Genomic DNA, 16697 nt, shown 5'->3' with positions numbered 1-16697 from the left:
AACATACTAAAACACATGTAAAATCTTTGATTATAATTTTAACTATGTGTTGTTCAATATTACATAAAGTTAATATAATTTAAATGTATTAATAAAAAAAAATTAAAAAACCATCATTATAAATGTGTATATTTCGACAGAAATTACATTAAAATATTTTTGTTTACGAAGTATATACATTCAGTTTGCACTTAAGTAGGCTATATTATTTAAAGTATATTATTTTCATAATAAATACTCTTTTTTTTAACAAGTATCAAATGTATTTCTTTTTCACAAGACCATATGTTCAAGAAAAAAAAATAGGGTCATCTTTTACAACACACCAGAATTTTATTTTTTGGTGAAATATGCCTTTAACAATTTATTGCTTCAGTGTCATTTGTGATTCAATTCAATTCATCAGAATTATTTTCCTATTTCCAAGACATTTGGTTCTGCCTAAAAAATTACTGACTGTACAAAAGTGCATGTAGCGTGTAACAAAATGATTAATATCATATATCAATAGTTCTTCTAATTTTTCTATTTTTACTCAGCACTATATTTGGGGGGTTTCAGGTGATGCGTTATCTTCCTCACTATTTGCCAGTATATAGTTGCTTTTTCTCGTTATTAGTCTCTGTGGATGTTCAGCTTGAAGATGATTCTGCAGACTGTCCCGTGTCTGTGCAGTCAAGCCACACTCCTCACACACATACAGTTTGTCTCTACGCTCTTTGTAGGCATACTGTTGAGTAATGGCGTGGATCTTCTTTAGATGAGATTCTAAGGAGCAGCGCTGGGTGAAGGCTTTAGCACACAAAGTGCACTTATAGGGTCTCACACCTGTAAGTTGAGATGAAAGTTAGAGATGAAAATATACAAACTTACATATTTAGTCATGTAAAGATTATTATAATCTTACCAGTATGAGTTCGTACATGCCTCTTCAGGTCAAAAGTATCATTAAATCCTTTATCACAGTGCTCACAAGTGTACTTCTTTGTTTCACTGTGGCACTTCTCATGGCGTTTCAGCATACGTGCTGTAGTGAATGTCTTCTGACATACCTGGCAGGATAATACTGATGCAGCAGGTAAAATATCTGCTAATTTGCCTGTATGTTCTGGGATGACTGACAGAAGAGATGGCATATTACCTGTAGTTATCTGAAAATGGGAGAAGAATGATATCATATCCTACTACAGCACAGAAATTTCACACTAACATTACAACATGAGCCAAAGCAGCAGTTGTAAACCAAAAGAAGTGTCAGCTCACCTTTATCTTTGAGCGCAAGTAAGGCACTCTTTGGGTCCTCATGCGGCATTCTGGCTTGTGATTAGGTTGACCCTGAGCAGCAGAGGATGGTAGCTTTGCAGACAGGACATTTAGAAATGTGTTGTTTTTTTGTGCAGTTGTGAAGCAGGAGTATTCCACAATGCTTCCCTCGGAGACTTCATGCACATATGGTGGAAAAAGGGACTCTAGGGAACAGCAAGAGCAGAGAGATTTTTCAGTCGGAGCAGAGAGAGAGATCAAGATTTTGACTGGCCACTGAGTTCAGGTACTCTTTATTAATTAAATCATTTTTTATGCATCAAGTTTTTTTTTTTCTTCTTATTTAATACAAACCAGTAATCAGTAGGCCTATAAACATAGGCATTCAACAAAATATAAAACAAAGAGTCAGAATTCACAAAGTCATTTAAAATAAATTTAAAGATATAGCTAATAATAAAAACGAAAATAATAAATATTAATATTTAATAAAATAGTAAAATAATAGAACAATTTGGCTGAGATATAATAATATAATGAGAAACTCACTTTCTTATTGTTTAGTCTAACTGCATTTGTCAAGCAATCTATTACCAACAACAACAATCGTCCAAATTAGGCAAAAATTATGCATTAAGTAGCCTATTAAATTATGTTAACTCCCCTGACCCTGTGACACACGAACATGAACGAGACGCTCACCAGGTATGTATACGTCCCCACGCGCAGAATCCGGAATCTCACTCCAGCTTCTTTTTCCAGTAGAGATGTTCACTTTTTTGACCAAGAATGCTCGGGGCATTTTCGAAAAACTAGGCCTAGCGACTGGTTTATGTTCGTCTAAGTTCCTGGGGATGCTTTTAAGCGATCCTCTCGCAACCTACAGTTATCAACAATTCAACTAGCCTATCGTTTTCCTTACAACAAGGAAACCGCCAGGTGAGGTTGCGCATGCGCAGAAATGTAACGGCGCAGTGCAGGTACAAGTATAACCTGTTCTAAAACTAATGTAGGCCTATAATGTAACCTTGGAGAGAATAAATGTAAATAGGTTATGTGCAATGTAATTATTAACAGGTTAATGTTAGTTTTAGAACACTAATAATGTAATTTTAGTCCTTTTATCAACTTTTTAAACAATGACGAAGTTTTCTGTATAGGGTGTGGGTCTACTCCTTTGTTTAGTCTGTATGGAGGTGGGTGTGTGTTAGGGTAACAGTAGGCTATCAGCAGGGGGGCGAAAGTGCCCTGTCACATAAATTATGCCTACTAAAGTTTTAAGACACTGCTAGTCATTGAAAACATGGATGTTTCATAATAATAAGAGGATTAAATTACTGACGCTCTTCAAGTTGCTATATTAGACAGTAGGCTACAGACGCTATAACAGAAGCTGTCATCAGTTTAGTGTAGCCTACATCAAACATTTGTATGCAAATTCGTTTGGAGCATCTTCAGTGTCTTAAAAATCAGATAAGAGTCACAGTAAAATAGCCCTCCCACACACACAATGAAAACACAAACACACTATTTCTAAAGTAGGCCTACCCTGCAGAGATGAATACAGTGTGTTTTAAAGACACAATGTGTCCGTGCGTTGTTGATACTACATCAGTTGATAAATTAAGGGAATATAGGTATCCTACTTTTCAACAAAACTTACTTTTCTACACAGCAGGAAAGCAGTTTTGCATGTAGGAGAGACCGGGTCATTATTTTTACTCTATAGTAAATATTTCTCAGAGTAGGTTTAAAAACCACTGTCAGTGCAGTAGCCTACAGTAAAGTCTTTTCTATACAAAATATAAATAAATAAATCCTTCCCAATAGCGGAGCATGTTACACTACATGGGGTAAGTTGTCACAACCTAGCATAAGCAGCCAGTTAAAGGCTTGTCAGCAGATTTTAAAACATTAAACACTTAAAATTAAAGGTAGTGACCAATAATATGAAACCTTTTTTTAAAAATTCACTTTTCAAAGATTATTAATTTTTCAAAGATATGGAGGATCTCTTTTAGTAAACTGGACCGATTGAACCAACGAGGCATCCGTAGTTTAAGAGCAAGCATGGCGCTGCCCTGGTGCTGTTCAAATATCTCAGCATGTTAGATAATATTGTCATTGACAATAATAGAGAAATGTGTCGTGTTTGAAATTTCAGTATTTAGAAGATTATCATTTTATTAAACCATGGGTATTCAGTGTGTGTTATTCGGCGTAAGGCGTTGTCGCACATTTATTTCAGCGTATCGACTGACAGGTATTCAGTCTTTAAGAGCTTCAGTGTCTACAGCGACGCAGTTCGTTAAAATCAATGATATCACAACCATCTTGAGTCCACTACGTTGTCACGTGCGCGTGAATTCAGTCAGGAATGCATACACCTTCACCTCTACTGCCGTCGCAAAGGACGTGATTCTCTTTGAACATGACCGGACCCGTTTCTTCAGACTTTTGGCCATTTTTTGTGGTGGGCAGTTTGTATTCTGGGCGTATCTGGCTCACTTTGCTTTCACAAGTCTTCGAGACACAAGAAAAATTAGCGGTGAACCTCAAAAGGTTAGAACTGAGCTAGGGGGGATTTTCAGTTTTGATATGAACCTCGGTTCAAATGCCTGGAGGTATGGATTTACTCTTGGGTGCCTAATCATTGGTAAGCCTTAGCTCTGCATTTTGACAATATTGCATTTTTATGTAGGCTATTCAAGTTATATAAAATGGCTTTTTGTTGTTGTTGTCATAGGTGCTGGTATTGTCGGTGCGGCAACATTGTTCAGCCGTCGCTCTGTCAGTCGTGTGATTCTGCGTAAGGGAGGTGGAAATGTCACAGTGTGTACACAATCACCGCTGGGACCTCTCAGAGCTCACCATCTAACTGTGCCTTTGACTCAAGTGGCCTGTCATGCACACAGACTGGAGTCACCTTCATTTATCCCTCTTAAAATCAAAGGATACAAGTTCTACTTTCTTTTGGACAAAGAAGGGACACTGAATAACCCTAAACTATTTGACATTACTGTTGGGGCCTACAGACCTATATAATATGTCCTTTACACCCCTGTGTGTGTCTACAGTTCACTGTGGATGTCAAATCTTGTTATTAAAAAAACTTATTATTTGGGATTTGTGCTGACTCTAATTAAAAATAAGCTTAAACAAGCTTATTCTATCACTGACATCTGAATTGTGTGACACATAGGCTTAGTCATATCCCTATTACAAGGTCCGACTAAGACAAAATTACAGTTCTGTCTTTGCATTTCTTTTCTCAGCAGTATTCATGTGTTTTGGAGCCCCTAAATGGACATGTTGATGGAAAAAATATGAGATGGGATTTCAATGCTTTTGCGTTCACAGACAGACGAGAGAACACAGAAGCATTGACATAATTTTTCTTCTCATATCATATTTTTTCCTTCACCATGTCCCTTTAGGGGCTCTGTAATATGTGTTTTAAGTTTTTTTTAATAACTTAAATATATATATAATAATATATATAATGGGTCAATGACATGAAGTGCATTATTTCCTTTTAAAATAATTTGATAAATTCATGACATATATCACTCTATTCTATAAAACCTATTTAGTTTGAATTCATTTTTAGTACATTTAAATAATACATATTATTTTATGTTTTGTTATCTTAAACCCCCAAAATGTCAGGTGGTGCAACTGTCCGAACAAATCAATAGGCGAGAAAACTACTTAAAATGGTGTCTTAATAATAAAAAAAAATTAAAAACTAAAGACTATGGCATAATTTTATTTTAAGATTGAAACCTTTCATATAAACACATTTTATAAATATCAGTAGTTTTTAAGCTGTTGAGATAATTGAAAAACTTTTGTCCAGTGATTTGAATGTCAGGGTGGCACAACTGCGAACATGGCACTTTTATTATGAATTGATAAGGTAAACATGACAGTAAACATGATAACGCATCATCCAGAATATCCCAACTGATCCTTGTGGCAGAGTGAAAAGGTTTGTAGATCTCTCTCAAATACCGGTAAAAACTGTTAATTTCAGGTATGGGTAGGTTGGTTCACTTTCCATGTCAGGTGGTACAACTACAGTATATTCATACATACATTTGGTTGTACCGCCTGACATAAAAACAGTCAAAAAATGAATTTAAACACTTTGAAATGTTATTTAACAACTGAAACTTGTTTAAACACATTGTTTGTGACTCAAAAATATGCATTACATTTTGAAAAGATTTTTAAAAAACACCTCTTTTGAAGCTTTATTTGTCAGTGACCCATATATATAATCAATCACAAAACATTTTGATAATAATAAATGTCAAAGTTTTTTTAGAACTACTCTAGATGACTTGAATGAAAAGTGCCTTTTCGTGAAAAGATTAAAATACATATTTAAAAAAGACGATCCGACACAGTCATGGTGAAGTTTCTTTCTTCTTCTTATTCTTAAAATATTTTTTTTTTAGATAAAAGATTTTTATAACATAAATATTATAATTAACTAATGATGTTCCATACACACGCAAATCCAAATTAAATGAAATTCAGATATTAAAAACTTGTTTTTTAATTTCTTGTGTAGCTAATGTATTACTGAATGCTGTACAGATCGACCAGTCATGAAATATGACTTGAGGCACATATCTGTTTGCTCTCTACCCAGTTCAGTGATTCATGAATGTCCTAGTTCGGCAACGGTTCGCTTATTCATACATTTCAAACCTACACGTCACTTATTTGGCAAAATATGGCTGTAATTGCAATTCAACGTGTAGGGTGTGAGCTATGGAAGCTTCTGGAGCTCTCAAACCACATGTATTTAACTTCGCGACGTTTACTTGGTTTCCCAGTGAATATCATTTTAGTGACAGTTAGTTGGCGCTATTGGCAAGAAAGTAATGGCCATTAGAGGCACATTTGTAGCCACAGAGGAGAAAAGGCGGTAGATTGGAAACGATAGATGCTTCACTAATGGGGAGGAGAGATGGAGTGGGTGTGCGGAGGCGCTGAAACACTTTAAGAAAGTTGTAGCACGTGTTTTGGTTTATTTTTTATCATTCGCTCCGATGGATTTATCATCATTTTTCTGCTATCGAATTTGTGTTATATTTTAATTAGCAGTACGGGAAATGGGTTTAAACCAGCTTAACAAAGAGAAATAATATGAACTCACAGGATACTTACCTGTTTTGATCATAATGAATCATAATGAAGGAAGAGAATCGTATCATATGCATGATTCCCAGATTCCTGCAGCATGGATGGACCCGGAGAACTCAACGGCTTTACGTTCGGTAGGCTATGTATTGTTTTTGTTTTTTTTTTTGTTTTTTTTTAATATATAAATATATTTTAAGATATTTACTTGAATATATTTTCAAATCAACTGAATCGAATACCTCAGAGCTAACAGTAGTTGTTTAGTATGGTGAACATTTTTTTTTTCTGCAATTTTTATAATTGTGTAATTCTTAACAAATTATTTATTTATTTATTTATTTATTTTGTAGAATGTCACTGAGGAGACTACATCTAGCCCAAGTCTTGATGTAATTACGTCTAGTCCAGATCTTCAGTGGCTTCTGCAGTCCTCCATACTTTCCCAATCAGAGACCACATTGGGAACAGTTTCCTCATTCATACCCACCACCACCATGACCAACTGCCCCTGTTTGTCACAGTGCTCCAGCCCTGACCCATCCTGTAATGGAGCAGTGGGGGACAGTGCAGTAGGACATACTAATAAGCATGTAAGTTACTGATATTTCTGATATTTTCATTGTTTGGAATGCAGAAAACAGTGAAAGTAAACTTGAGTGGTTCCGGTGATTCATTCATTTATGGTAAAAGATTGAAATGACTCACACCTGAATCACATAGAGGCATGAGGAGTGAGTCAGCGCTGTAGTATTTGAGCGCGAATCTTAAAGCGCAGGCTCAGATGGATCACATTGTCATCGGTGCCAATGGATGAGTAACAGGAACAGCATATTTGGAATAGGGTAGAATTGCTGTGTGTATTCTTTCTTGTTATCAGCCATAAGATGGCAGCACCATCACTCTTTCAGACTTAAGTTTAATGATTCTTAAACTAAATTAGTCTAAAGACATCCTTCTTTTATAGATGTCCTCTGAAGAACTTGACAGGATAAGGATCCGCAGGGAAAGGAACAGAGAAGCAGCTGCTAGATGTCGGGATCGTCGTCGGATGCTTATAGACACATTACAGAATGTGAGATGGGTTATTATTTGTGTTATAAACCATGCTATACAGAGGCCTAGCTGTATATCCTAAGCTTGTGCTTTGTCTTTCAGGAAACGGATCATTTGGAACATGTGAAGACACAACTGGAAGAAGAGATCGCTGCACTTGAAAGGGAGAGAGAAAGACTAGAGTTGGTCTTTGAGGCACATATGCCCATCTGCAAGTTAAATGACCCAAACCCAGAATAAACACTGATGCTGATCATTTTTAGTGCTGAGTCTGCTGGTTCAGATCAGCTGTGTATTATATAATGTAATAGGCATATATTTGTTAAGGAAACTGAAATGTTAAAATATATTTCAGTTATACAGGCACTTTGAGAATTATCTTGCATGCATGATTTGTTTGACTTGTTTTTGTAATAAACCACAGTTTCAAATGGTGTTTCTCTCATGTTTTGTATCATGGGTGTAGGGGTGGGACCTTAATTTGTTTATTTATTTATTTGGCTAATACACTGTTCAAAAGTACAGTAAAAACAGTAATGTTGTTACAATTTAAAATAATTGTTTTCTATTTTGATATATATTAAAATGTAATTGATTCCTGTGATGGTATAGTTGAATTTTCGGCAGCATGATATTTTTTAATAGGCAGTGTTTTTAACAGATGTTATTTTGTATTTTTTCCCAAAATAACACTAAATTATATAATTATTAATAAAATCAATAACCAAGTAAATGTAAGTTAAGACTGGGTTTGGTAATATGCAGATTTAGACAATCATTAACATCAATTTAATTCACCACAAAAATTCCTCACAAAATGTTTGTAAAATTCTGTTAAACAATAAGCATAATGCCTATTTATGAATATATTGTATAATGTTGTATAATATTTAATACGCAAATTTCTAGGACCTATAAATTATCAATATAACCAAAACTTTGCTGAAAAATCTGTTGTACACAATCTACTTCATGCCTTCTGTACTCTGATTGATAATTCATACTTTTTTTATTAAGTAAAGTCTTTTTGCTCAGAAATCTTTAAAGATTTGTATAAAGTAAATGTAAGATAAACATTTATTGTACTGAAACAACTTGGGTTCACTTGATTTTTCATACACCATTTTTTAATGTTAAAAATTGTTGTGACTTTTTTTTTATGTTAATGTAAATGTCAAATATCTCCCAATTATCATTGATATGCAATGAATTGCATATATGAGCCATAAAAGCCTGATGTATAAATATGATACTCAACAAAAAAAAACATATGCATGCATACAGTATATATACAAGTTAGCAATTTTTTTTTTTTTTTTTTTTTTTTGAGTTTCATATTTTACACACACACACACACACACACACACACTTATACATCAGGCTTTTATGGCATACATATACAATTCATTGCAAATCAGTGATAATTGAGAGATGGAAAATGTTCTCCAAAAGTCTGTTGTCATATTTGACATTTACATTAACATGAAACAATGTAAAAAGAATTTTTGATATTTATATTTAAACCCAAGTTTCTTCAGTACAGTAAATGTTTATCTTACATTATCTTACAAAAAGGACTTTACTTGATAAAAAAGTATGAACTATCAATCAGAGGACAAAAGGCATGAAGTAGATTGTGTAAAACAAGTTTTCAGCAAAGTTTTGGTCATATTGATAATTTACAGGGCCTAGAAATTTGCGTGTTAAATATTATACAGCATTATACAATATATTCATAAATAGGCATTATACTTATTGTTCAACAGAATTTTACAAAAAATGTTTAGTTTAAGTTATGAGAGAATAAATGTTAAAAAATCTGGCTATAATGTTGTAAGACGCATTGCCAAACAAGCATTCTGTTTTCAACTGATTTATACCCCCAAAGGGTCGACGTATCCTGAGATACAAACATTTACAGAGAAATTATGAAAAATGTAAAAATTACATTTATAAAATTTCAACATAAACATAATAAGCTAACACTGAACAACAACTTTTTAAACATGTAAGTCCTCTCCAAAAATTGTAAATATGTGAAATGTATCAACTTTTATCTGAAGGTGAGTAGATTTCCCACTACAGGTGGTCATGTTGTTTTTAAATGCTGCCCGTGAGCTAAACAAAAAATTTATGAGCAAAGTGACCAGATATAAATATTCACAACAAACACCCTTTCAACTTGAAACCAAAAAATGAGACCCAAACTTTCCCTTCCTCTCCCCACAGCCTCTCAAATCTTTGTATCCCACAGGATACATCACCCCTTTTTGGGTTACGCTACTGTTGTTCTAAGTTTAGCTATTGCTAAATAAAGAATACTTAAAGTCTGAGTCAGAAACATTACACAAACGCAAAATGTTATACCATACCATAATATAAGAATTAAGTTTATGTATTTCTCAACATTTTGTTCAGCTATTCTAGTTTTGGTTACAACTATGTGCTTTGTTTATTCCTTAGCAGCAGGTGGCAGTCACACATTAGCAGACTCTCAATAACGCTGCATGAACGCTCGACGGAGGGCAATGTCTATGGTGAATGTAGTTCAGCTGGAGTCAAACCACCAGGAACAGGAGTCAGGACTCAAACGACTGCGAGGAGTTTGACAGCATCTTCTTCTGCCAGTTACGTGTACCACATCAGCAGTCAGTGCTCATAGATATGGTATTATTTGTTTGTATTCCTGTATAAAGCGCATAGATAGATCTGCACGTGCGTGTTTAGAATTGTAACTGCGCAGTAAGCTCAGCTCGCAGATGAGTCCTACAGAGCGATACCGTGGACGCCACTTTTTGCAGTGTTTTACCATCAGCTAACAGCGTCTTTATTGACTGACCTTCCAGTGCTAAACATAAATAACACGGTAAGTTTACACCATCAGTTTGACGACATCTTTCTCTGAATAAACAGGTTACAGTGCTCATGTATTATTTTAGATTTGCCTTTAAATATAAACATAAAGCATAACACAATTAAGTAATACAACAAACTGTTTAACAAATAATAATAGTTGGCAGTTTTAAAATCCATATGGACATTCCATTTTTTGTTACAAGTCAAAATGTTATGTTTGTCAAAGCAGCTATGACCCCTAAATTAGTTTTAATAATAGATTATTTAAAATATTTTATTTATTTTTGCTTTTTAAGAAAATGTCTATGGAGTTAGATGTGTTTGTGGGGAATACCATCGTCCTGGATGAAGATGTGTACCAACTGTGGTTGGATGGACACACAGGTTAATACAATTTGGTTTCAAAATGTTGTTTAGCGCCGTTTAACATTTCAGGTAATGATATACTCTTCATCTTGGTAAATAGTCACAGATGCAGTGCGAATGCGGATGGAAGCAGGAGCCTTGCTGGAGTGTGAAGGCAATGCAGAAGTTCTGCACAGCGACACCATGGACCAGTTCAGAACATTCCAGATGTGTGAGCGGCTCCTACAGTCCCCTTCCAAAGTGGCCAATCAGCTTCTTTTCCAGATCCCTCCTCACCGTCAAACCATGCTTATTGAGAGGTCTGTGGTCTGTTACAGTTAGCATTTATTTTCTATAATATTATCATCTGTGTTTTGCTGAGGTTTTTTTGTTTCTTGCCACATTTGTCTTGTAGGTACTATAAGTTTGATAGTGTGTTTGCCAGGGAGGTCCTGGGTAAGAAACTCTCCAAAGGGACCAAAAAAGACTTGGACGACATCAGTTCAAAGACTGGGATTGCACTCAAGAGCTGTCGTCGACAGGTGCTGCAGACACTCTGGCCTCTTGTATTTTTGAATGCCTCACTAGGAAAGGATGAATATTGCATGATTAGCAATGCTATTTTACAGAAATGTTGTCAGTGTACAATACTTATTAAATAATAGTAATTATTTTTATTAATATTATTATTACATTCAGTAATCATTTTAATATTTTTACATAAATACATTTACAAAACTATACAAAATCCAGATGATAAGCAGAGATGTTTTCCTTTAATGGTAAAACTTTACAATAAGTTTCCATTTGTTAACATTAGTTAACATGAACTAACAATGCATAATACTTCTAAAACATTATTAGTCTGTTAACATTAATTGCAACATTTATTGTATTTATTTCAAATTATTTTAACATTGATACATTATTAGCTTTTTGCATGGATGCCAAGGATTTTTAGGTTGGGTAGAATCCACGATCTCTGACCCAGTTGTTTGCTGGCTTCCATGACTGCAAAATGCTGTGTTTTCTGGCAACCCAGGGTGTTGGAATACTATTGGGTAAATTGGCAATGGGCGGAATCACACAGGCCAAAACAAAAACATTCAGACACAGGATGCACATTTCAAAGTAGAATAACTGGCTGTAGCATTGTTTTTTAGAGAAACAAATATTTGAACTTAGTATGCTTCCTGAATATCTGCAAATATATTATGGTATTTTTATGCCATAAAAAAAAAACAGCACCTTTTAAAGGGTTAGTTCACCCAAAAATGAAAATTCTTTCATTAATTACTCACCCTCATGCCGTTGCAAACCCGTAAGACTTTCGTTCATCTTCGGAGAACAAATTAAGAAATTTTTAAAGAAAACTGAGAGCCTTCTGTCCCTCCATAGACTGCTACGCAACAACACTTTGATGCTTCACAAACTTCATAAAGAGATTGTAAAACTAATCCATATGAAATGAGTGGTTTATTTCAAATTTCAAAAAGAGACACGAACGCTTTATATGATGAACAGATTGAATTTAAGCTTTTATACACACATAAACATTCATCAACGCACACATCATTTGTGGTAAACAGAAACTCAAGATGTGCGAGAACCAAAGAGGTTCATTTTCGTGTGTTACGCAGCACGTATGAGCTTCTTGAAGAGGTTTATTCTCGTGTGTCAAGCAGGTTCGGTTGAGCTTCTGGTTATGTTCACTGATCAATGTTTATATATGACTAAGGGTGTACTCACACTTGGCATGGTTGCCTTGAACCGAGCCCGAGCCTGAGCCCGAGCGTGAGCCTGAGCCTGAGCCCGAGCCCCACTCCCCCGCTGGCCTGCACTCATATTGCTCTTAACGTTCCAGGCCGGAGCACGCTTACATCATATACGATGCAACTTTTTGAATGGAAGAAAACAGGAAGAAATGCACTTTCGCTAAGATACTGCCTAATATAGGCTATTTATAATTTATGCCGCACAGCGATTTTCAATAGCACGTATCAGCGGATTATTACAAAGGCAGCTGATGTTAATGGAGCAATTTGCTGCTTTACTCGCAAACTACAATTCCTGTTCATCAATAAGGTGAGAATCAGACCCATTATAAACCCAAATACATTCAAATTAATTACATGAATTGATAAGTGTACTAACATATTTGTAATAAAGATGTTTGCTGTCATAATAATGACAGTTGTGCACACAAAAGTAGTAACTGTTCTGTGCTCTGGCACGGTTAGCGCTCACACTGTGTGCCCAACTCGAGCCCAACTGAACCATGCTCTGGCCCACCTCTTCCAAGCGGGCCAGGGACGGCTAAATGAACCGCGCCCGGGCACGGAACGGAGTGATCACACTTGTCAAAGGAACCGGGCTTTGGGGGTCAAATGCGCTCACAGCTCGGGCACAGTTCAGAGCGCCTAGTGTGAGTACACCCTAAATGCCTAAATTTAATCTGTTCATCATATAAAGTGATCGAGTCTCTTCAGAAAATGTGGACTAAAATTTGGACTTAAATTTTCAATTCATATGAATTATTTTTACGATCTGTTTATAAACTTTTTGAAGCGTCAAAGTGGTAGCTGCTTAAGCAGTCAATGGTGGGACAGAAAGCTCTCAGATTTCATCTAAAAGATCTTAATTTGTGTTCTGAAGATGAACAAAAGCCTTATGAGTGTGGAACGACATGAGGGTGAGTGATTAATGACAGAATTTTCATTTTTGGGTGATCTAACCCTTTATTTAAACGTCAACAAAAATTAATAAATATTGTAACAGACATATTGCTCACTGTAGTAAGTTAATGTTAGTAAATGCAATAACTAATGTTAACTAGTGGGACCTAATTGTAAATTGTTACTTTTTACCTTACCTCTCTACCTTTTTCTCAGTTTGACAATTTCAAGCGTGTGTTTAAAGTGGTGGAAGAGCTAAAAGGCCCTCTAGTGGAGAACATACAACATCACTTTCTTCTGTCTGATGTTCTGGCAAGGTGAGACTTTCACACATGGGGCCAAATGAAGCATATGCAGTATTTTCTTACCATTCCCTTACTAGTGGTAAACAGCATCTGTTCCACCTATTGAAACTGTGATAATTTCTAACTTTACAATGCCAGGGATGTAAATGTGTCTATGTGAGCCAAACACCATTTTTCTTACCTGTTCTTGTTATAAAGATATATATTTCAATAATGTAAATGCTTTTGTGACTTGTTACAACCAGTTTCATCAGTAAAAGCTATCGGAGTTATATTTGAAAGCAATCATAAACCTGGCAAAACCTAGGATTCACACAGGCATATCTTAAAACCAATGTTTCTGTTCTGTTCACGCTCTTACTGTTTTGCTTGGTTTTTCTCCTCCATTCATTTTTCTCCTCATATGCTCTTTTCTGTTCCCAACACGCTTTTCACACTCTCCCCTGTCCTCTCACTGATTCAGCCATGTCTCTCTGCAGGGACTATGCCGCCATTGTGTTCTTTGCTAACAGCCGTTTTGAGACAGGGAAGAGAAAACTACAGTACTTGTCTTTCCAGGACTTTGCCTTTTGCGCTGGTCAGCTCATTAGCTACTGGACTGTGGGGGCAGTTGGTAAGATGTTTGTCTTAAAGAGACAGTTCAGACTGCCTGTACTTACTAGTATGCACTACAAACCTGTTTTGCACTAAACCAACTAGTATGCACTTCAAAGACAAGTACGCACTATGAAAACAAGCATGTGTAAAAACAACTAATATGCACTACAGAAACACTACAGCAGCTACTACTACCATTTGCATGGTATTCCACCAATCAGGTCATCTTTGGTGAGTGTCTTTGTACAGTACGCAGTGGCGAGAGGCAGAGAAGATCCATAATGGGATATGTAATAGTAATGAAGCTAAATTAGTTGGAAAGAAAAGGCATTACAGGTGTATGCATTCTCATGCTCTCTGTTTTCTTTCTTTCATACTTTCTTAGACAACATGATGGAAGACATGGATGTTGATCTAGAAAAAGAGTTTCTGCATGACTTGAAAGACTTGAAAGTTTTGGTTAATGATAAGGACATGCTGGACCAACACAAAAGGCATGCAGATTAATTGTACAGATCGTCATGTGTAATGCTTTGGACACACACAATCTCTAACATATATCTCCTCTCTGCCAACATTGTAGTTTGGTGTGTGCACAGCTTAGAGGGAAAATTAAAGTCTTTAGTGAGATGGAGGCCAGTTTTAAGGTAAGAAGCATTTTTAATTGTAAAAAAAAAAAAAAATTTTATTCAGCAAGGATGCATTACATTTATCAAAGTAAATGCTATTCATTTGAACTTTCTATTCATCAAAAAATCCTGAAAAAATGTCTACTAAATTTTAGAACAGTAGTGTTTATACTGTATATAGTTTTTTTCGGTAACACTTTAGTATAGGGAACACATATAAACTATTAACTACAACTTTTCCCTCAATAAACTCCTAATTTACTGCTTATTAATAGTTAGTAAGGTAGTTGGGTAGGATTAAAAATGGAGAATAAGGTCATGCAGAATAAGGCATTAATATGTGCTTAATAAGTACTAATAAATAGCCAATATTCTAGTAATATGCATGCTAATAAGCAACTAGTTAAAAGACCCTAAAATAAAGTGTTACTGTTTTTTCATATATTTTCACACAGACACACACACATATATATATATATATATATATATACATATAATATATATACAGTGCCCTCCACAAGTATTGTGACAGTAAAAACAAAATTGCCCTGTTAGCTGTGGTGTCAAGACATCTATAAATTTGATTAAAAGATTAATATGAGGCAAAAGTACAGAATGTCACATTTTATTATTGGTTGTTTCAACACAAAATGTTTTACCAACTAAGAAGTACAGCACTTCTAGAGTTTCATCCCTCTGCCTAATGTGAGCATAAGTATTGGAACGGTTTAACTTAAGGTAAATGTAAATTTGTAAAAGCTAATATTTAGTTGTAAATCCCTTGCAAGCAATCACAGGAGCGAGTCTGTGACCCATAGACATCACCACACTCTTGGTTTCACACTTTGAAATGCTTTTCCGGGTCTTTAATGCAGCCATTTTAAACGGTTGCTTGTTTTGGGGAGTTTCTGCCTGTAGTCTCCTAAATGCATGTTAAATACGATTTAAATACTATTTAACACTTCCTTGTCCTTGATGAGCCAGTGAGACGCACACCAACAATTTGTCCTCTTTTAAACTTTAATATGTCTCCCATTATATTGTGTAGATTGCAATATTTTATGTACAGCTATGCTGCATGCTCTGCTAATTCATATGTTTATATAATTTTTTATTTATTTATTAATTTGCTTTATGTTGGATTACATGGATGAACATCAGAATTTGTCAAGAGCTCTAGTTAACATTGCTTCAAAACTCACACACACCAAAGATGTCCGAGATCTTTTCATCGACCTTGTGGAGAAGGTAATGCACTGACACTGTAGATAAACTGCACGCCGTGAGGTGATATTTGTCCCCGAATAGTCCCAGGTTAAATGTGACAGAATGATTTTTGCTTCTCCTCTCAGTTCATTGAACCGTGCCGGTCAGATAAATGGACAACCGAAGACCTCAGACTTTTCCTCATGCACTACAGCAGCTCTGTGCACACGCTTGAGGCTTTCAGGTGGGTGTAAATACATTTATGTGTGTTTATGATCTCTTTATCATGTAACAAGCATTTGTTAAAAATATAACATGTTTTTTTTTTTTCCACAGGCATCAAATAATATGGGACAGATACATGGGTGTCATCAAAAGCTGCATCCTGAAAATGTACCATGACTAGAACATATTTCCATTGCTGGTTTCCAGTTAGCGTGACCAAATCTCTCTTTTGTAAATGTTACTACCTCAGATTTCTCTGTATTTCAAAGCATTCTTGTACAATAGATTAAATTTTAGTAAAAAAAGTGTCCAAAAATCTTGCTGGTTTTAAAAGTGGTCATTAGGACATAGTCCTGTTACTTATTTGGGTAATAGTATCTACCTGT

At 35.4% G+C, this 16697-nt stretch overlaps 3 protein-coding genes across 3 annotated transcripts; 2 read left to right on the top strand and 1 right to left on the bottom strand.

Annotated features, from left to right (window-relative positions):
* Positions 1–302: 302 nt before the first annotated feature.
* ovol1b (ovo-like zinc finger 1b) lies at positions 303–3160 on the bottom strand. Its single transcript, XM_051878687.1, has 4 exons — positions 1966–3160; positions 1264–1469; positions 908–1151; positions 303–828 (listed from the first exon to the last, which is right to left on the bottom strand). Exons 1-4 carry the CDS (start codon positions 2063–2065, stop codon positions 542–544), a joined length of 837 nt encoding a protein of 278 aa, XP_051734647.1. The 5' UTR covers positions 2066–3160; the 3' UTR covers positions 303–541.
* A 160-nt stretch (positions 3161–3320) lies between these two features.
* tmem223 (transmembrane protein 223) lies at positions 3321–4387 on the top strand. The gene is made up of 2 exons (XM_051878688.1): positions 3321–3919; positions 4010–4387. The coding sequence occupies exons 1-2, from the start codon at positions 3457–3459 to the stop codon at positions 4306–4308; spliced, it is 762 nt and encodes a 253-aa protein (XP_051734648.1). The 5' UTR covers positions 3321–3456; the 3' UTR covers positions 4309–4387.
* Positions 4388–10000: 5613 nt separating this feature from the next.
* LOC127503910 (acidic fibroblast growth factor intracellular-binding protein B) lies at positions 10001–16627 on the top strand. Its single transcript, XM_051878122.1, has 11 exons — positions 10001–10339; positions 10626–10713; positions 10796–10994; positions 11090–11216; positions 13566–13666; positions 14134–14267; positions 14637–14745; positions 14835–14898; positions 16042–16128; positions 16233–16330; positions 16423–16627. The coding sequence occupies exons 2-11, from the start codon at positions 10629–10631 to the stop codon at positions 16490–16492; spliced, it is 1074 nt and encodes a 357-aa protein (XP_051734082.1). The 5' UTR covers positions 10001–10339; positions 10626–10628; the 3' UTR covers positions 16493–16627.
* The last annotated feature ends 70 nt before the right edge of the window (positions 16628–16697 follow it).

The sequence above is a fragment of the Ctenopharyngodon idella genome, chromosome 21 (genome assembly GCF_019924925.1).
Source record: "Ctenopharyngodon idella isolate HZGC_01 chromosome 21, HZGC01, whole genome shotgun sequence".
NCBI lineage: Eukaryota > Metazoa > Chordata > Actinopteri > Cypriniformes > Xenocyprididae > Ctenopharyngodon > Ctenopharyngodon idella.
The sequence above is the reverse complement of the archived record's forward strand: the minus strand, read 5'-3'. Positions and strand labels throughout refer to the sequence as shown.

Coding starts and splice junctions, on each gene's coding strand:
- ovol1b (XM_051878687.1), bottom strand. CDS start 2,065: ATGCCCCGAGCATTCTTGGTCAAAAAAGTGAACATCTCTACTGGAAAA. Junction 1,470..1,965: donor TGGGGACGTATACATACCTG/GTGAGCGTCTCG, acceptor GCTGTTCCCTAG/AGTCCCTTTTTCCACCATAT. Junction 829..907: donor GCATGTACGAACTCATACTG/GTAAGATTATAA, acceptor CTCAACTTACAG/GTGTGAGACCCTATAAGTGC.
- tmem223 (XM_051878688.1), top strand. CDS start 3,457: ATGGGTATTCAGTGTGTGTTATTCGGCGTAAGGCGTTGTCGCACATTT. Junction 3,920..4,009: donor TCTTGGGTGCCTAATCATTG/GTAAGCCTTAGC, acceptor TTGTTGTCATAG/GTGCTGGTATTGTCGGTGCG.
- LOC127503910 (XM_051878122.1), top strand. CDS start 10,629: ATGTCTATGGAGTTAGATGTGTTTGTGGGGAATACCATCGTCCTGGAT. Junction 11,217..13,565: donor TCAAGAGCTGTCGTCGACAG/GTGCTGCAGACA, acceptor CCTTTTTCTCAG/TTTGACAATTTCAAGCGTGT. Junction 16,331..16,422: donor CACACGCTTGAGGCTTTCAG/GTGGGTGTAAAT, acceptor TTTTTTCCACAG/GCATCAAATAATATGGGACA.